This window comes from Mus caroli, unplaced genomic scaffold (assembly GCF_978045245.1).
Source record: "Mus caroli unplaced genomic scaffold, Mus_caroli_1 scaffold_9, whole genome shotgun sequence".
Taxonomy (NCBI): domain Eukaryota; kingdom Metazoa; phylum Chordata; class Mammalia; order Rodentia; family Muridae; genus Mus; species Mus caroli.
Window position 1 is genome coordinate 65,823,952 of NW_028227264.1, and position 21,049 is coordinate 65,845,000.

General features: G+C 45.5%; 1 protein-coding gene across 5 annotated transcripts in view; it reads left to right on the plus strand.

Annotated features, from left to right (window-relative positions):
- LOC115032114 (uncharacterized) overlaps positions 1 to 21,049 on the plus strand; it is a 50,485-nt gene that overhangs the window by 15,906 nt on the left and 13,530 nt on the right. For all 5 annotated transcript variants that reach the window (XM_085842855.1, XM_085842854.1, XM_085842858.1 and 2 more), the window contains 4 exons: positions 6,870 to 7,952; positions 8,561 to 8,786; positions 9,642 to 9,787; positions 20,085 to 20,200. In XM_085842855.1, the coding sequence (XP_085698981.1) occupies positions 7,687 to 7,952; positions 8,561 to 8,786; positions 9,642 to 9,787; positions 20,085 to 20,200 (754 nt within the window). In that variant the 5' untranslated portion in view covers positions 6,870 to 7,686. The remainder of the gene's footprint in view (positions 1 to 6,869; positions 7,953 to 8,560; positions 8,787 to 9,641; positions 9,788 to 20,084; positions 20,201 to 21,049) is intronic.

Consider the following 21,049-nt stretch of genomic DNA (forward strand, 5'->3'; position numbering starts at 1 on the left):
ATCTGATTCTTCACTTTGTACCTTCAGAGGGGAAGTAGGTGAAGGCCTGAGGTGGAACCATCATGGAAGCGACCATCTTAGTCACCGAAGACCTCAGAAGCTAGGATTCTTAGAGCTGAAGGTGGTTTGGAAGGATGCAGCCCTCCAGTGGCATTCGGGTCAAAAAAGGCACTTCATCACAAACTTTATTTCCCTCCCGACTCCCCTTCATTGTCTAGCACATACACTGGTTTGTGCCACAACCTGGTCCCTTACCCCCACCTCTCATCTTGCCTCTAGTATTCTTCTCCATCGCTCTTGCAGATACAGAGACACTCACTGTATGTTGCTCGACATTTGGCACAGTTTCTCCTCTTCCTCACTTAGATTTCTGTGCCACTGTTCTCGGACCAGAGTCGTTTGCTCCTTTCTGATCTCCCCAGTGCTCCCTTGAATGCTGCACTTTGGTCTAGCAGTCCTTCCTTGCCCTCCCTTGAGGGAATGGCTACCAGACCTTCCTTCTCTTTAATGTGTGTAATCATTTCTCTTCCCCTTAACACATCTCAGTGTTGTACAAACTCCAGGGGCTCATGTTTCCAGGAACAACTGCTAGGATAGATCATTTGCAAACTCTCCCCTCAGCTTTTACTGAATAGCGGGCATTAGTTACTTTCATCATTGCAAAATACCAGGTGGGATGGAAACCACAGAGGGAAGCCTCCTTTTGGTTCACGGGTACAAAGGGCTCAGTCCATGATTGCTTGGCCCATGGGTTTGGACAGAGCATCATGGCAGTGAGAGCCTGGGATAGGAGGCGGTTCACTTAATAGTGGATAAAGAGCAGAAAGAGAAGAGAGAGGGCTATAACTTCAAAGGCACCCCCCAGTGACCCACTTTCTCTTCCTCTGACCACCCCCCCCTTTTCCTGAACTCTACACTACCCCCTAACAAGGAAATTCATGTGAAAATTCTCAGAAGGATCTGGATGACTTAAGGGATCTCACTAGTTTGTAAAGTGCAGGAAACGGACCACTTTACTGTCAAGCTCATTAACGTTTTCCATTGAGACAGTGGATGAAATGTAATCGAGACTTGACTTTAATAGTTCTGTGGCAAAACAACAACAACAACAACAACTAAACATGGGGGGAAAAACCCAAGAAAAAAGTTCTTGTTCCTGTGCCTTCAAACAAGAGCATGGCTCAGACACCAGTGTATGAGCTAATTGTTACTCTGGGGCCCCCGGTCAGCATTTCTTATGTTGCTTCCAGAATATTGGACAGCTGATAAAAGAGCAAGCCAACCAAGCAGGTGTGCCCCCGCAAGCTGGTAGGGAGAAAGGACCTGTGTTGTTAAAATAGTTTATCCAGACACTGTTTCACAATAGAAAATTGCCTGCTTTCCCACACTTATTAGTCAAGCCTCTCTTCTATTTAATGTATTAAAATAATAGCTCAGTTCTCTGGGGGCCCCGGGACTTCCCCTCCGCAGAAGGGTATGGGGTGCCTTTTTCATATCTCCAGGCTGGGGAAACCCCGCTCTAGGCAAAGGGCCAATTTCAGCGTCAGTAGCTCATTAAGGAGATTAGAGTCTGAGGAGCCACAAAGAGGTAATGACACGGAGAACACAGGAGAAGACAACGCCAGCCGCTCTGACCAAGCATTCAGCAATTTCACTGCCCTAGAAAGAGAAAGAACAATTATAGACAAGGCAGGATGCCAACAGAGGACAGACACTCCTTCCCACTCGTGGCACCATGTTTCATGGGTAATAGTCTTCTAGAGAAGATGGGGCCATTTCTGTCTTAAGTGACCCACACAGATGCTTTTAAGCTGGGAGATAAAAATCGATCATGGGACTGGAGAAATGGTTCAGTGGTTATGAGCACTGGCTGCTCTTTCAGAGGACCTGAGTTCCATCCCCAGCACCCACATGGCGGCTCACACAGCTTGTAACTCCTGCCCCAGAGGACTCAATGTTCTAGTCTCCAAGGCCACTGCACAGATGTGACTCACAGACACACATCCATAGACATTCAGGCAAAACACCATATACACAAACTACTACTTCTACTGCTGCTGCTACTACTACTACTAAAGCACATAAGATCATCCACCATGTTCAAATTTGCTTGATTACAGAGATGGGGGGATGATTCTACATATACAAATCAATGAACATAATCTTTCACTTCAAAGACTTAAGGATAGAAGTTCTTATAGTCTCGATTGATGCAAAAGATGAAACATCCCTTTATAATAATAATAATAATAATAATAATAATAATAATAATAAATAATAGCCCCCAAGAAACTAGGAGTAGACAGAGCTCACCAACATAACAAAGCCCATCCAGGATGACCCTAGAGCAGATATTATACTGCATAGGGAAAACTGAAAGTGTCTCCACTAAAGTCAGGAATACAGCAAGGGACACTTCCCCAGTCTTGTTTGATGCTGCTCTTCATGTCTTAGCTAGAGCAATAAGACAGGGAGATAAAAGGGATACAGATAGGAAAGGAAGTATCCTTCTATTGTACTGGACATGATTCCATACAGAAGAGACCCTAGCGACAATTAAAACAAAAAACCTTTCACTTTCAGCAAAGTGGCAAGACACAAAATGAACCTTTAAAGGTTGGTGGCTTTCTTACACACCACCACCACCACCACATGCAAAGAGAAATCATGGAAACAATCCCATCCACAATTTCAATGAGGAAACCAACTCCCGCGCCCAATTATACCTAACCAAGAAAGTGAAAGCACTTGATAAGGAGAACTCTACAACTCTGGAGAAAGGAATTTAAGGAGAAAGGAAGACCCCACCCACCCATGCACTGGGGGAATTGATACTATGAAAATGGCTACTACGGAAAGCAACCTGCAGACACAATAATCCCATCAGAATTCCAGCGCCATTCTTCACAGATGTAGGAACACATCCTCACATTTAGATGGATGTAAGAAAGACCCGGAGAAGGAAAGCCAACTGAGCACAAAGAATGGCGCTCAAGTTATCTTATACCTGGTTTCAAGAACCATAGCAAGAGAACATCACACCTGTCTTTCACCTGTCCCAGAAGGACCCCGGGAGTTTAGCCGGCCACCCTGTAGCTTCTAAGGTTCCCCCTTTGAGACTTCGCCATTCACACACTCTGCTCTCCTGGTTCTGGTTACTCTCCTGGGATGACTTAGTTTGGGGGGGTCCTCCAAAAAAAAAACACTGCTGGGTACAAAACACAATCGCTGTATGTCAGGAGTGTTCCAGTGTTGAGGGCAACCTTCCGTGTAGCCATATTAAGTCATAGGACCATTAAAAGGACATGAGATCCTGAGGTCACAGCCCTTACGGGGTTTAATGATGGGTTGTTGAGGGAGTTCATGATAAAAGCATAAGTGATCTCTCTCCCCCTCCTTTTCTCTCTCCCTCTCTCTCTCTCTCTCTCTCCCCCATACCGTAACCTTTCATCTTGGGACAGTGCAGCAATCGGGCCCTGACAAAGCGCCAGTGCTTTTATATTAGGTTTCTCGGTCTCTGGGGATGTGAGAAATACATTTCCCAGTCAGCAGTATCCTGTTATAACAACAGAAGGTAGACTAAGAGGACACAGTCGTCCTCTATGTGGAGTCACTGAAGTCCGTATCCCCACGTGTAGGGGAACAGGGATATCATCTGCTGAGCTGTGGGCGCAGACTGAGCTTTTGGCTTCAGTGATATGCTTACTGCCCTGTGGCTTATATTAACCTTGCGTTCAGAGGACACTTATTTCTTATGTTTTAAACATTGTAAGTCAGGTTCTTCCCTCGACTTCTGTGTACGCACGCACACGTGCGTGGGCTCTTTATTGCGAGAATGGTTAGATTCTAGGTCTGTGTTTCAGTTTTCCTTCTAGTGTTGCCACAGGTAGCTTTGATGAGCAGACCCTGGCCACCTCTACCCCAAGTCACCAATCACAGGTTTCAGTGGGAGCTTGCAGGACTCAGCAGAGAGGAGATGGCCACCCGCTTTTAGCACAATAGTTCTCAACCTGTGGGTCTCCACCCCTTAGCGGGTCGAATGACCCTGTCACGGGTTGCCGAAGACCATCAGAGAACACAGATATTTACATTGTGATTTTCGAGAGTAGCAAAATGTCAGTTAATGAAGTAGCAACAAAAATAATTCTGTGTTGATTTGCATTTCCCTGATGATTAAGGATGTTGAACATTTTTTCAGGTGCTTCTCTGCCATTCGGTATTCCTCAGGTGAGAATTCTTTGTTCAGTTCTGAGCCCCATTTTTTAATGGGGTTATTTGACTTTCTGGAGTCCACCTTCTTGAGTTCTTTATATATATTGGATATTAGTCCCTTATCTGATTTAGGATAGGTGAAGATCCTTTCCCAATCTGTTGGTGGTTTTTTTGTCTTATTGATGGTGTCTTTAGCCTTGCAGAAGCTTTGCAGTTTCATGAGGTACCACTTGTCAACTCTCGATCTTACAGCACAAGCCATTACTGTTCTATTCAGGAATTTTTCCCCTGTGCCCATATCTTCAAGGCTTTTCCCCACTTTCTCCTCTATAAGTTTCAGTGTCTCTGGTTTTATGTGAAGTTCCTTGATCCACTTAGACTTGACCTTAGTACAAGGAGATAGGAATGGATCGATTCGCATTCTTCTACATGTTAACAACCAGTTGTGCCAGCACCATTTGTTGAAAATGCTGTCTTTCTTCCACTGGATGTTTTTAGCTCCCTTGTCGAAGATCAAGTGACCATAGGTGTGTGGGTTCATTTCTGGGTCTTCAATTCTATTCCATTGGTCTATTTGTCTGTCACTATACCAGTACCATGCAGTTCCACCTCACACCAATCAGAATGGCTAAGATCAAAAATTCAGGTGACAGCAGATGCTGGCGAGGATGTGGAGAAAGAGGAACACTCCTCCATTGTTGGTGGGATTGCAAGCTTGTACAACCACTCTGGAAATCAGTCTGGCAGTTCCTCAGAAAATTGGACATAGTACTACCGGAGGATCCAGCAATACCTCTCCTGGGCATATATCCAGAAGATGTCCCAACCGGTAAAAAGGACACATGCTCCACTATGTTCATAGCAGCCCTATTTATAATAGCCAGAAGCTGGAAAGAACCCAGATGTCCCTCAACAGAGGAATGGATACAGAAATTATGGTACATTTACACAATGGAGTACTACTCAGCTATTAAAAAGAATGAATTTATGAAATTCCTAGCCAAATGGATGGACCTGGAGGGCATCATCTTGAGTGAAGTAACACAATCACAAAAGAACTCACACAATATGTATTCACTGATAAGTGGATATTAGCCCAAAACTTAGGATACCCAAGATATAAGATACAATTTGCTAAACGCATGAAACTCAAGAAGAATGAAGACCAAAGTGTGGACACTGTGCCCCTTCTTAGAATTTGGAGCAAAACACCCAGGGAAGGAGTTACAGAGACAAAGTTCGTAGCTGTGATGAAAGGATGGACCATTTAGAGACTGCCGTATCCAGGGATCCATCCCATAAGCAGTTTCTAAACGCTGACACCATTGCATACACTAGCAAGATTTTGCTAAAAGGACCCAAATATAGCTGTCTCTTGTGAGACGATGCCAGGGCCTAGCAAACACAGGAGTGGATGTTCACAGTCAGCTATTGGATGTATCACAGGGCTCCCAATGGAGAAGCTAGAGAAAGTACCCAAGGAGCTAAAGGGATCTGCAACCCTATTGTTGGAACAACATGATGTACTAACCAGAATCCCGGAGCTCTTGTCTCTAGCTGCATATGTATCGAAAGATGGCCTAGTCGGCCATCAATGGAAAGAGAGGCCCATTGGACTTGCAAACTTTATATGCCCCAATATAGGGGAATGCCAGGGCCAAAAGAATGGGAATGGGTGGGTAGGGAAGTGGGGGGCGCTATGGGAGACTTTTGGGATAGCATTGGAAATGTAACTGAGGAAAATATGTAATAAAAATATTAAAAATTTAAAAAAAAATTCTGTGGCTGGGGGGTCAGCACAACCTGAGGAACTGTATTCGGGGGTCACAGCACTGGGAAGGTTGAGACCCACTGCTTTCTTAGGACCTGGGTGACAGTCATCACTCTGTACCCTCCTTGCTTCTCACTGATGTGGCTTTCCCCCTCCTCTGGATGGCTCTCCCCACACTTTGAGAAATGCTCAGACGGAGTGACGATGCACAGCTATGCCATTCCCCTGGGTGGGTTTGCTGTGCCCCCGAGGAGGCTTCTGATCCTTTCTCCACCCAGGCTCTTCTTGGTCTGTGTGGCTTTACTGAAGCCTTCTAAGAAATGTCAGGATATAATGCAAACTCTTATTTTTATTTCCCCGTGGTGTTCTGTTTTATGACTGTAGGCAAGGCAGCTCATCTCTTCAGATTCCTTTTTAGATGAAATCTGTGCAGTGATGGGTGTTCTGTATATTCAGATGCAGATCTGTGCAGCGATGGGTGTTCTGTAGTTCGGAGTCCTATGCTTAATGCTCAATTCTAGATGATTTCTGGAAACAGCAAGCACACACTGCTGTACCTAGTGATTATTTTTCTGGAATGAAAAAAATTGAAAATGTCTGTCAGATGACATTTTAACCATATTTAGGTATTTTATGTGAAAAAAATCTAGATAAACAACTTAGTAGAACCAAATATTCCCCATCGACACACACACACACAATTTTTTATATATATGTACATTTGGTTATTTTTTGTGTGTTCAAGCAATCTTTGTACAACAGACATGTACGTAGTCACGTAGAAGGCTTAGATCCCCAAATTATAGCATTTTAAAAACAGAACAGCATTTTTATTCCTATCAGTTTAGTTGTTTTCTTAGGCCTCCTATGTTTCCTGTCTGATCAGGCACCTCGGGGCAGATAGGTTCCTGGTGGCTGAAGCCAAGTGGATAATCTTTCATGGAGCAAGTGAAGACCTCAGAGCTTGCTGTCAGCATGGCTAACATTGAATCTCTTGACCCTGTGGGCTTTAGAATATTTGGTCTTGCCGAGGCTGCTGTGACTTTGTGGGATATGACCCAGTGGCTTGAACACATCAAAGAACTGTCCTGTGTCCCACAGACTAAGCCTCAATAAGAGAGCCTGCTGCTGCTGCTGCTGGTGAAGCCTATGTCTTAACTGAAACCGAGAGCCTGGGACTTCGGAGTCCCAGAAAGCAAAGTCTGAATCCATACATAAGGAGGAGTTTATTATGTCATCCCACATCATAAGAAGCTGGGAAGTAATGCATTTCAGGGCCGGTAGAGCTAACTTTTTCCCAGTTCTGTGACCTTTTCCTGAGCCATCCTCTCACCACGGCTGATGTTTCAGGCATCATGATGTTTCCACTCGTCTTCCTTGAGATGAAGAAAGAGTTCTCTTTGTAGTCAAGGAGGAATGGTTTCTTTCCTAGAAAGTTCTCAGAAGACTCCCTGAAGCATGGCTAGCCAGACGATGGTAGGAAACGCTCCTGAAACCAGTGGCTGATTTGGGCAATAGAGTTGCTGTGATGTAGTATTATGTTAAGGCTCAGCTCCTAGAGGTTTAAAGGGACATCTCGCTGAAATCAGAGGACATCGTAAACCAGGCCAACATTCAGCTAAGCAACAATTGCAGTGAATGGCCGTGCACGGGTATCCGATTCTGATCACTAATAAGTGCTACAAATGTTTTCTGCTTGAGGTATGTGTTCATGTTCATGCATGTTCATGTTCGTGCATGGAGGCCAGAGGACAACATATGTTGTCACTACTCTGACACCGTCTGCCTTGTTTCTAAGACAAAAATCTCTCGTTGGCCTGAAACCTGCCCAAGAAGGCCGGGTACGGTTAATCATTGAACTCCAGGGATCTGCCAATCTCTGCCTTCCTGACTCTGGGTTTGATGTACACTCTAGGAGTTTGGGCTGTTTTGACATGGACTATGGAACTCAGGTCCTCATGACCATGAGGTAGGTGCCTACTGACTGAGCCATCTGCCTAGCCCATGTCTTTTGAGACACTGCAGAAGAAAAGATTCTTTGTTTTGCACCCTACCTTCAGTACAGAAGTTATGGGTTATTTGTAATACTAAAAAGAAAAAAAAATCCCGTTGAGACGGGGTTTTTCTGTTTAGCCTGTCTGTCCTGAAACTAGCTCTGTAGACTGGCTTAGCCTGCAACTCAGGGATCTGCCTGCCTCTGCCTCCTGAGTGCTAAGATTAAAAGTGTGCACGACCACGCCCTGCTTGAAAAGAAAACTTCTCCCCACAGCACAGTGTGTTTTATCAATTATTTGGGCACCCCACAGAAAACCCCCATGTATACTCACTGGCGCATGATCAAACTCCAATAGCCAGCACTTTAAAGAAACTGAGTCACGTGGTCTGTAAACACACCCCGCCCAGAGCCATCAGCTCTGAAGAGCTATTCTCCAGCATCTTTATTCCAGTTTGTAAGGACTGCTCAATATCTTTCTGTCTGGACGGTTTCTTTTCTTTTTTTTTCATTTTTGGAGGGGGGCGGGGATAGGGTGAGGTGAGGAGGTTATCACAGAAGCCTTCAATGTCTCTCATTCTCAGTTATGAGTCTGCAGCCATCAGCATCACTGCAAAGCAGATTTCCTTTCCTGTAGCAGCCGGTGGCAGCAGGGACCACAGACACCAAAACATCCTAAGCTTTCAATCGACAGAGAACACAGCAACTGAGTACAGAGTACTGCTTCTGAGCTTACACGTCTGTCTGTCCGTCAGTCTGTCCACCCTTTGCTCTCCCTTGCTGATAAGCTTGGGGCAGCTCAGTGCTGAGGTAATCATCTCCTTTCAGCCTATCAGCCGAGCCCGATCGCCACCTTCCTTGTTGATAGTGGTGGCCACATGACATTCTGGCCAATTGGTTGAAGTCCTCTGAATGTGGGTTTTCTGGAAACTCTTATCTTCACGACAAACTGATAAAGTGTTAGAAGATAGAAGGCTCTCCCGGACTTCCCCCTTCCTACTGCAAGATGATATCAGGTGCTATAGTATACCTCACTTGATAGCGTAAGGTACCAAGCCTGGGGAAATATTCATACTGGAGACTGGGAGGAAAAAAGATTCTGAGTCATGAGACTAAGGCTAGCACTACCTACGTCCAGCATTCTGGCTGTGTGAGGTCACTGAATGGCCTCATTGTTTAAGTGACTGGAGCTGGCTCTCCCATTTCTTGCATCTCAATGCATTGATGGTACAATGGCAGCGACCTGCTAAACAGTAGCTTGTGCAGGTACCACGGCTTTTCTTCACCTCCCATCAGTAATGCTTTAGCTATGGAGACTGAGTGGCTAGACCACAGCTTCTGGGGCCTCAGGACCAAGTCCGATGACCCCGTCCTTACTCACTCTTAGGCCTTTAGAATCCACCTGATTTTCTTTATTGTTTAATCTAAGTATTTATTATTACTTTATTGTTGCTATTATTGTGTGTGTATATGCATGAGTATATGTCATGCCATATCAGTGGAGGTCAGGGGGTAGTGGGATTCAGTTCCCTTCTGCCACAGGGGGTTCTGAGGCTCCAACTCAGGTCATCAGGCTTGGTGGCAAGCACCCTTCCCTGCTGAGCCAGCTCATCAGAGGACCTTCCACTTGATTTTCTAACTTCTTGTATTTTCTATTCTAACTAGATGCAAAAGCTTCAGGTCAGAGGCTGGACCCCTTCCTCTTCCTGCATCTATGCTTATATACTGTGCGGAAAGATGATTCTCAACTGCTGGGACAAAATGAATCTCTCCGAGGCATCTTTCCTTTCTCCACAGCAGCGCACAGAGAGGCAAGTGTATGGTTCATCTTCTAGAGACACACATTCACTACCTTCTTGGTTTTTTAACTTGAGAACAGGAGACCTGGGTGTCCTATGGGTGATCTGTTCATGTGAATTACTAACTCTTGGGGTGGGAGCTTATCCAGATCTTGTTTGCCCCACTGGTATTTCCATCTCCACACTGCTTAGATGCATGGGACCCGTGATGGTTGGCTTGAGACTCCCTCCCACGGGTGTCAGTCAGTTCCAGGTTAGTTTGTCATGATTTAGTGAAGTTGGAACTTTTGGTGTACCTGTCTTGGGTTGGGGAGGTGGGAATGGGATGGAGCTTGGAGCATTGCCCGGGCTGGTAAGCCCCCCCCCCCCAACCATATGCCCCACATGTAGCTCTACCTTTAGAGGGTCCTTATTGCCTGTGTAGCATCTTGCTGGATTAATGTCACCACAGGCACCTCTCTGGGGTTGGACTACCTCCCTTCCCAAAGTCTGCCCCTCTCTGAGCATAAGAGCCTTTTGTGGGCCTCAAGATGTCATTCCAACACAGAGCTTTGTGCTAGCAACTGTGAGTTCTCCTTAAGGGAACTGTGGGTGGCCCTCCATTTATTTCCTTGCTCCCTTTTTGTTTCTGTGAATTCTGTATACCCCTCCCCCCCAAGGCACATGCCGTCCGTGTCATCTGAATGACCACTTAGAGGAAGGATCAGGAGTTTGTTGTTTCGTTTCCAGCATAAATCAAAACTTTGTGTTCACGCCACGGTGCGAGCAGATCCAGGAATAGCTTTGGGATTGCTAAGTGTCTGGAGAGCACTGACTACAGACATGTTTTGAAGCTGGTCATAACAGTTGCTACAGCTGTTAACAGTTCTCGAAAGAATAGCAGCATTATCCAGCGGGCCTTAAAATGTGCCGGACTTGCATTGCACAGAAGTCACACTGGGATAGATGTGGATTCCCCCTCCCCTTTCTGAAACCTAGCCATAAAGTCTTCAATAACTTAGAGAAATTCCTTTCAGTTCTGAATCCAACATGAAGGACATTGTGTTGTGACAAACCCATCTTGCAGCCCATGAACGTTGCCTTTGTGTGAGTGGATGTACGGGTTGTACTGTTATGTTTTTATTTATTCTGCATTCTTTATTTTAATGTCCTTTCCTTTTTCCTGACCAGAAAGATTGTTATTGAGCCCTTCACAAAGCTGAAATCCTGCAGTGTGTTAAAAAAATGTTAACAATTCAAAGAAGTTATAAAAATTTATAAGTTGGCAGAATGCTTGGGAAATAGCTGCATATTTTAATATAAATAGGTAATGCAAATATTTGTTCATTGCATTGAGAGATGAGTCTCTGTTTTCCAAAAGGCCCTGCTATTTAAATTTGTTTTATTTGACTACATTGAAATAGTGTCCATCATGAATGAGCCCAAAGACGAAATGCCACCATTGTTGGCAAATGAAAGAAAATAAGTTAGATATGTGGTTACATTGTGTGGCTAAACAGTTTCTGCCCAACTGTGGGGGCTGCTTTGTGATGAGAGTTCTCATGAAGGTGACTGCCTTCATTTTTTTTTTTTTTTGAGATTTGCAATTTGAGATTAAAGTTTGATGTTTTAGAAGACTATATTAGCTCTCTCCCTCTCCCTCTCCCTCTCCCTCTCCCCCCGCCCCCGTCTCCTATCAGTTTTAATGTCTCTTTAGTAAACAAACTCACAAGACTGAAGAGATGAGATGGCTCATCAGGTAAAAGTGCTTGCAGCCAAAGCTGATGGCCTGAGTTCGAACCCCAGGACCCACATGGTAGGAGCAAACTGACTCCTATAAGTTGAACTCTGGCTTCCATACATACTCAGCAGTGTGCACAATTCCACACACATGCACATACACATGCACACACACACAAAGGGGCTTAAAAGTTTGTAAGTGGATTGGCAGGTTGAGATAGATATGTGTTGGCTATTTTGAAGGGATAAACACATCTCACATTCCCCAGCACTGATCTTATCAGCTACAGCCTTGGGGATGGGAGAGACTAAGAGGAACAGGGATAGGATGAAGGCTACATCCAGGACTGAGCATAGCATCATCTGGACAGCTATTGGTTGCCAACCCACGCTATGGCAGGCTCACCATCCAGGCTTGGGAAACATGCTACCCCGACCCGCAAATCTCTGAGGCTTGTGAGAACCCAGAACACCCGAGGAGTCTGGCCTCCCTTGGGGGAAAAGGCTTAAAGAGGAATGAAGTTGATAATGTTTCCCAGGGAGAACACAGAATAGCAGCTTTTGCTTTCCCTGAATGAAGAGATCCTCATTTGACTAAGAAGTAGTAGCAACAGTTGGAAGGTCTACAACATACCAGGCATTGGCCATCTTACTTAAAAGGAAGCAAGGGAGCTGAGCCTGTGGTGCTTGTCTGTAATTGGGAAGCTGAAGCAGGAGCACTGACAGCCAGTGGCTGACATCCATTACACAGAGAGAGCTCTTCTCAAGAAAATGACATGGGCCCTGGAGAGATGGCTCTGTGGTTAAAAGTTTCTATTGCTCTTGCAGCAGACCCAGGTTCGGTTTCTAGCACCCACATGGTGGCTCACAACCATCTGTAACTCTAGTTCAGGAGATCTGACTTCTGAGGGCACCGGGCATGTGCTTAGTGCAGGCAAAACACTCATACACATAAAATAAATAGATCTTTTTTTTTTTTTAATTAGCTGTAGCATAGACAGCAGAGGGAATTCTAGAAATAGTCCAAGAAAAGATAAAACCTAGGCTGGAGGTGTCCCAGGAAATATATAGGGAAACTACTTTAAGCCTGTTATATTCAGACACCAGTATCCTGGGTGTTGCTGGCATCTTGCTCTGGCCTCTTCTGGTCTCCATAATCTCTGTGGTCTCCAATGAAAGAATTCCAAGGAGACACACAGCGTAGAGTATAGAATGTGCTCTCAGAGAAGAAGCCAGAGTGCAGGAATTTTTTTTTTCTCGAGGAAGGATGTGCCTATTCAAATGTAAACAATTATTTAAGAGTATCTGAACTCAGGCATCCATCATGGAGTCTCACAGTGCTATCAGATGGCTGTGCATGCTTGTGTTTGTGTGTGTGTCTGTGTGTGTGTGTATCCAGCCATATTGTTAAATATGGTAGTAAAAGGGTGTTGAGGGGCAGATGAGGGAGACCTGTTGGCTAGTGGCAGTCACCCCTGCCTCATCTCCATTTCCTATCATCGCTCGGGTTCTTTACCAACTTTTAATGCCAACCCTTTCTGCTTGGGCAAGAGTCAGGGTACTTCCAGCACTGGGAAATCCTTTCATCTTGCTTTTGTCTCAGACACACTTCAGGGTGGAGCTCAGGAGCAGAGGAAAGAATGTGGTCAGGGAGAGAGGGGATTCTCAGACTACGGCAGCATTTGATAGAGGTGGAAAGTGGTTTATGTGAAAAAAACCCCATGGATTCTGAAGGAGGGGTGACCTTCAGGACCACCAGGCTTGATGTTCCAGAGACTGTGACCTACAAGGTGGGCCTGAAAGGGTGGGTGTGCAGGGTTCTTTTATTTTTACTGTTTGGTGGGCGTGGGTAGAAGAAACACCCCAATCAGGTGCTGTAGCACAAAAGGTGTCTGAAGGCAGCGCCATCCTTCCTTCCATTCAAGGCTCTTTATGAGGCTCAGGAGTCAACAGCACCACAGATCTTTGGTGTGTTCTCAAGAGCTGAGACCAACATTCTCCTCCTCAGGCTGCCTTGTGGCCACAATGGAAGTTATGTGACTTCAAAAGCTGGGTCATGAAATGCCACAAAGCTTCCTCCTGGAACTCTTGGGACCCTTGTCTTCCGAGGCTGAGCCACCAGGTGGGGATTCAAGGCTCCTGGCTGGGATGAAGGGCAGGCAATGCCACCCAGAAATGTGAATCAAAGATGCTCCTGAAGCTAAGTCCTCCCCCGCCCCCACCAGGTCGTCAATTCTTTCTGCTGCCACCTTGAATGTCACTGAGCAGAGCAAGTCAACCCCACTGCATCCTTTTCAAAATCTTGGCCCCAAATCAGTGAGCCTAATGAAGCGGTTGTTGATGTGGCCAAACCTGGACAATGTCTGCATACACCCACAGCAGCCATGACAGCCAACGGTGATGCCCTCTTCTGGTTCATGGCTTTCTGTTCATCAGAGAAGGGAAGAATGGTGATTACCGATTCTTGAGAAGTTTTGGTTGGCTGATTTTACACTGGTTATCTCATTCCATCTTCCTAACACTGTGAGGTGAATATCATTGGCCCTATTTTACAGAGAACAAGACTTTGAGAGGTTACGTGGCTTCCCTTCCGTCACAGACTTACAATACACAGTTTCTGCAGAGGTCCCACACTTCCCCAGAGTTTCTCTACTATAGACGGTATATGTGTGTGTGTGTGTGTGTGTGTCTTCAGCTATGTGAATCCTAGAAGCACTCTGACCCTCCTCTCAGTTTTCCAACCCCCTACCAGACCAAGATGTGGGAGACAGATGAAGGGAGAGGTATACTTCCTGTCTCCCAAATACTTTGGGTTAACTTGGTTTATTCTTTGTGTATCAGTCAAATCATTAACACCTGCTACTTTTAATTTCACAAGTGGCCTGACTGGAGACTATAAATACTATGACCTTCCTAAGGTATCTTTAAAACAACTTCTGGGGTAGATTGGGAAAGGTCATGAAGGGCATAGCCATTGGATACCAGTTTAAAAGTTTTAAAAATCTGAATTAACAAACAACAATCCTATCTGTACCCCCCAATAAGGCCTTAATTGTATCTGTCATCTTGCTTGACAAAACTGACTTGCGCTTAGCCAAAATAGCAGCCACAGTCCATCTCTTTCTATAGGAAAGTGTGAAGGATGGGCCTAATACATGGGCCAGAAGTCGTGTCTCAAAAGAAAAGAATGCTTCACAAACTATGAAGGCTGGGTCATTGAGGAGTGAGGCTAAGAATATCACACTTTACCAGAGACTGTGAAACCATTTTTTAGGTTGGCTCAGGACTCAGCACTTTTAGCACACTCCCATTGAATTCTATTCCATCCTGAAGATGGAGACTGGAGATTCTATGCCTAGGACTGGGGAATGCTGAGGTCCTAGAGAAGGCCAGTTGATGGGAGAGTGTTGCATAGTTGGCCTGTTGACTTAAAATTCTGAATGCACTGAGACTTTGGACCAGGGACTTGACCTCCCCCAACCCCCAGCCATGGTCACCTGGTGGTGGGATGAGCCCCTTTTTTTTTTTTTCTCATTATTCCCTCTGTCATTTGGACAAATTTCCTAGAGGATTTGCCTACAGTCTCCATTACTATTAATAAACTAGAAACAGTGGCTATATGGACCAGAGTCTATTCTATCCCAGCCAACTGAAACAACGATGGCTAAAGGGGTGTGTGGGGTGGGAACCGTGCAGTTAAGTGACTGAAGGCTGGATATGTCACCTTCCCTGGGTATTGGTCAATGTTCAAACAGGGCTTGGCAACAGACTGAGGAATCCTGATAGGAGATCTGGAATTGAGTCTGAGGATGATTGGGCCCTACTTTTGTGTGTGTGTGTGTGTGTGTGTGTGTGTGTGTGTGTGTGTGTGTGTGTAGAGGTGTAAACTTGGGCCCATGGCAAGGAAATCAGTGCACTAAGTCCCAGTTCTTTCACCATCTGGCTGTGTCATTTAGGAAAATGCACTCGTTCTCTCTGAAGTGTAGGATGGCAAGAGGGCCACTTGTCATCTTCAGCCAAGTAAGTGAAACAGCAGGAACATGGAGAATGGAGTCTGGCTTGGCGATGTAATTGCTGTTTGCTGCCCAGGTCCTGCCCTGCTGCCTTCACAGAGCTAGCCGCTGGCAGATCCAGGCCAGACCTGGCTGCATTTTTCCAAAGGCTGAGCTTCTGTGGTATCCAGAATCTCCACACGCAGCCTCACAGGATACCTGCCTTTCCCACACTGCTCAAGTGCTATTTTAAGAACTTTCTGCCCGGGGACAATGGGCTCTGGCTCGCTGCTTTGAACTTCACAGTCTGTTCTCAGGGGTGGGTGGCTTCTGTGTCCTGTCTGTCTGTCTGTCTGTCGAGTCTATGTCTCCAGGTACCTGGTACATCTTGCTTGTCTAGTACACAGGACCACAAACTTAGGGCTGAGATCTGAGAGAGGTAGCTACTTACTAGGGACAGGTTCCTCGTTCCCCTCAGCTTCTGTCTGTGATGTTGGAGAAAGTCTGTAATCATTAATCTCTGCCTCCTTTGCTCTCCTGTCCAATCTTGAGCGGGAATTTTTATTTCCCAGGACTCAGACAGGACCTTTGGGCAAAGCGCAGGGAGTTGCCCATACTCTATACACAGTAGAGCCTTGTAACTTTTAACCCAGCTTCATAAATTCAGAGGAGACTTAGGATACAAAGAGCAAGGAATTGCAATTTGAAATGCAATGATATTTTAAGTAATCACTGAAAGATTATAGGTCAAAATTGTGAGTTAGCTGGAAGTATAGTTTGGCTCTAAACAGTCAAAGAAATTGACAATGGCTTTCAACACACACATACACACACACACACGAGAGAGACAGAGAAAAAGAGAGAGAGAGCAAGAGAGAGAGAAAACAGACAGACAGACAGACACACACACACACACACACACACACACACACAGAGAGAGAGAGAGAGAGAGAGAGAGAGAGAGAGAGAACTTCAAAGCTTTCTTTTCAAGCTCTGAGCTCCTCCCAAGTCCTGCCATCCCACTTCTGCCTGAGTTTGTCGTAGTTGTAGTCCTTTAGGCCATTGCTTTAAAAATAAATGTGCCGGGAGTATCTATTCAGGTTTATAAGTTTGTATTACAGGACTTTGGAGGGGGTTCTGGTTAACAGTCAATCTATCCATGGGCTTCATTTGCTCTCAGATTCTTAAGCTAGCTAATGAAAGACCAACGGTCACAGGATAGGAGTCAAGTGAAATACATTTTGCTGGGTTTCAAATGGAGGAAAAAACTCTCTCTTTAGAGGAGCTGCCAAATCAGTGGGGATTATGACTGACACAGCACTCTGGCTCCTTAATCCCTCTGCTTCTGTACAGGGTTACCACATAGTTCAGGATGAGCCAGGTGGGACTAAGGGAACAAGCACCCCAAGACCCCCAGTGATGAAAACAAAATCATTTTTCCTCAAGTGACATCTCTTTATCACTTTGTCTGGGCTTGGCCTGGAGCATCTTCTGTAGAACACACTGCCAGTTGTCATGGTCTAGGGACACCATGCTGCTGGTTGCCATGGTCTAGGGACACCATGCTGCCGGTTGTCATAGTCTAGGGACACCATGCTGCTGGGTGTCATGGTCTAGGGACACCATGCTGCCGGTTGTCATAGTCTAGGGACACCATGCTGCCGGTTGTCATGGTCTAGGGACACCATGCTGCTGGGTGTCATGGTCTAGGGACACCATGCTGCCGGTTGTCATGGTCTAGGGACACCATGCTGCTGGGTGTCATGGTCTAGGGACACCGTGGTAGACTGAGAGATCTGGAAAATGAAAAGCTTCCACTTGGAAGTAGTATACATCACTTCAGCTCAGAGGCCATGGCCAAAGCAAGGACATATCTAGCTATGACAAAGCATAGAAGTATGTCCCTACAGTGGGTTTGGGTGGATAGCTCTACTATATCTGTACACACACACACACACACACACACACACACGCTTTTGCAGCCACCGACCCATGTAGACTATTGAGTAGTTCCTGCTGTCTTCCCAGGACCAGGCTGTTATAGAAATAGGATCAGTGTTAGGTGCCTGGTGGACTGTGGAGCTGATCATGTGACTGGAACAAAATGGGAGATCAGGTCAGAACATTTGATCTATGGTTTCATTTCCTCCTATGGTGTTCCTCCTTCCTTGACTCTGGGTTTGATGGCTTGCTTGATCCAGTTAGCCACTCTTAAGCCTCTGTCTTGCAGATGGCAAATGGGGACTTCATCAGTCCTTTGTAGGGATCGTGATGGACATGTAACGGATTGTCCATAAGGACTTCCAGTGCCCTCCCCTGGGGTCTTGATGCCCCACAGTCTTAGTAGTATCCAGTCTACTCGGATCCTACTTCCCTCCTGTCCCCATGGTAAGATTCCCTGCTCATATCTGGCTTTATCCCAATATTCTTTCCTATGAGCCAGGATAGCATAATCTCTATTAGCTCATGGATAGATGTGGGTTAGGAGAGATTCCTTCCCCCCACCCCCACCCCCAGTGACAGGCCAGCCTGAAAGGAACTCATCAAAGCAGGCTAATGGCGGTTACAGACATAGTGCATTCTCAAAATGAAGGATCTTCCAGAAATGATCTAAGCCTCTGAAGGGAGACTGAGGCCAGAGGGAGAAAGCGGTGGAGGATTCCAGACAGGTTGAGGTCAGGCGTAGGAGACCAGGTTACCATCACGCTTCTTGTCTGACATCCCTGCCCAGAAGACGACGCCAGAGAAGAAAGGGGTCATTTCAGATGATTCACGGATCTTTTCATAAACAAATCTATTTTTCCTTGTAAGGCTCTGGGTGACTAGACAGAGATAATAAGATAAAAAAAAGAACCCTTTTTCTCTAAACGACTGGTTAAAGTGTGGCACAGGCTGTGAGTTACTCAAGGTCATTATTGTGCGATGGGTTATCAAAGGCCTATGCGAAATGTGTGGGACTTTTATGAGCTTGTTTTTATTATAGTAGACTGTCTGAGGGCCCCTTTTGTACAAAGAGCTTTGAGAGTTCTAATGAGACCCCATAATCATCTGTGTGATTACGAAGGTCAAATTGTGCCGAACAAACCCCAGAGCTATTTTTGACCAAATTAGTGGATGAACAGAACAGTATATATATATATATATATATATATATATATATATATATATACACACACACACACACACACACACAGTTGTTGTTGTTGTTGCCCTTTCAACCCTTTATTTTCTCACTTCTGTTCTCTGACATCGTGGCCATCCGATCTTTCCCGGGACAACAGGGATAATGCCTAAAAGCCACAAAATGTCCAGGGTAATCAAGAAAACGGTTCAACTCCTTTTCAATCAAGAAGAAAAAGAAATGAACTTTCAGGTTGAAGGAAATGTGATCGCTAACAGGACAGTTGTCTGTATACCAGCATAGCCATAACTAGATTATTCATGAATTTACTTTCCTGAAGGACAGGGTCCCACAAACAAAACCACCCAGTCACCCAGTGTCTCTGAAGGTCTTAATGCCTCCCTGCCCGCCCCCCCCCCCAACATATCCATCCCCACTGTCAATGTTGGAGCTGGGTTTGGCTGTGAAAGTTTTCTTTCACTGGGTTCAAGGGGAAGGGACAGAGGTTCGCTAGGTTTCTGACAATAACTGGCTAAGCAGTGACCTCAGTTTGCCAAGGAGATTTTGCTCCAGTGTTTCTATGCCTGCCCACGTAGCCTGAGTCCCCCTGGATGTCCTTCCAATGGGAGGCTTGTGCTTTCGAAAACCTTTTTTTTATATATATATTTTTTCCTAGACAGGGATTCTCTGTGCAGCCCTGGCTGTCCTTGGACTCACTCTGTAGACCAGGCTGGCCTTGAACTCAGCGATCTGCCTGTGCGGGGATTAAAGGCATGTGCCACCACGCCCAACTGTCTTCACTCTCCATCTTCAGCATTCCATCTTAAACTAGGAAATGTGAGGTTAGAAAAGCGGTGGTCTATTTCCTTCCTCCTATGAACCAAGGTGGTGAAAGGACTTCGTGTTCAATACCCACAGGATTGGCTTGAAGATAAAGGTTATTCAAGTTCAAACTGAATGAAAGCTCCAGTGCGCATGTCCTAGTGAGGCCTCCGGGGTTAAGCGGCACCTGCCTTCTGCTTCCGGTTTTCTAGTATTTCCTCTCAACACTGGGGTCCTGAACTTACTGCAGAGAGCTTAGATAGTGGACATGGGGGAAGAGAGTGGACGAGTAACAGGCTCATTTTACAAGGAGTCTTCCCGTGTAGCTTGACTCATTGCTCTTTGGGACAGACAGTACAGTAGCTAGAATTTCAGATTCTGAATCACTTGATGCTCTGTAGCCAAAATGGGGCTTCTTGCCACTTTAAATCTCTTCTCTGTACTACCGGTCTGCTGAGGGCTGTGTTATAGCAGCTAGGTAATTTGTGCCCAGAAAGCCTTCCTCTGGTGAGTGATACAGATGTCCCAGGGTGCTCGTGTGGCCTCATCAGACCGAGACGGACACCCAGGCCCTGTTTGTCTGTCCGCACTATCTACATGATATAGCTTTAGTGACTTTCTTCCCAGACCTCTCTATGGCATTTGAAATTCACAGGGTGCAGCCAGAAGTTGCAAAGCTGAAACAGCATGACGGTGGGCCCTGCGAAGAAAGGCATGATGGGAAACTGCCCGAGCAGCACAGGGGCCCTAGGAGCCGCGCCTTGCCAACAGGTGGGACACATTAGTACTTTCAGGGGTACCAGGTGGGTTTGCCATTATGGTCCTGTTTCCCATAAAAGTAAATATATAAAAAAATTGCACCTTATGGCTCTTTGACAAACAAATATCCTTGTTATCAATCACAGTATTTCCTTTGTCTTGAAAAAAATACAGTGTTTTCTTCCAGTTTGAAAAGTAAACATTTTCATGGGTACTCCAAAAGTTCTATGGGATGTTGACCACATGTTGTATCGGATGTATTAAGTGGGCTATACTAGCAACAAGCAAATGTCTATATCCTCAAGGTGGCCCTGGGAAGCCCAGTGGTTATGAATAGGAGTTATTTTATTACTCTAAGTGGTACATATTACATGCTACATATTACAAATGGGCATGAAAGTGAGAAAGTGAGAGAGCTTAATTCTGCAGACAAATCCACATGTCAGTGTCATTGGCACTGCCATTCCAGACTTTGGCATTCCAAAGCAAAGCTTAAAAGGTTGGTTTCAGAGACAGGCCAGAGAGTTTATAAACCTCAAGGTGCTGTGGCCTTTGGTCAGGATCCTGCTCCAGTCAACCACAGACTTGTGCAAAAGTCTTAGGCAAGTTGTTTCATTCTGTGCTGTGACTTCCTTCTCTTTACAAGACGGGTTGACAGGAGTCCCATGGAGAGCATGAAATGAATTGTGTTTGCAAAGCCCTCTGTGCAATGCCTGCGATAGTGTATGTTTTCGGTGTTAGTTGCCATAATTGCTGTTATAATTGCTATAATTATCATTATGAAGTTATCTCATTCGACAGATAGAGAAACTCAGGATTCTCCATAATTTTGCTAGGCAGTCATTTTGCTAAGTTCAGACA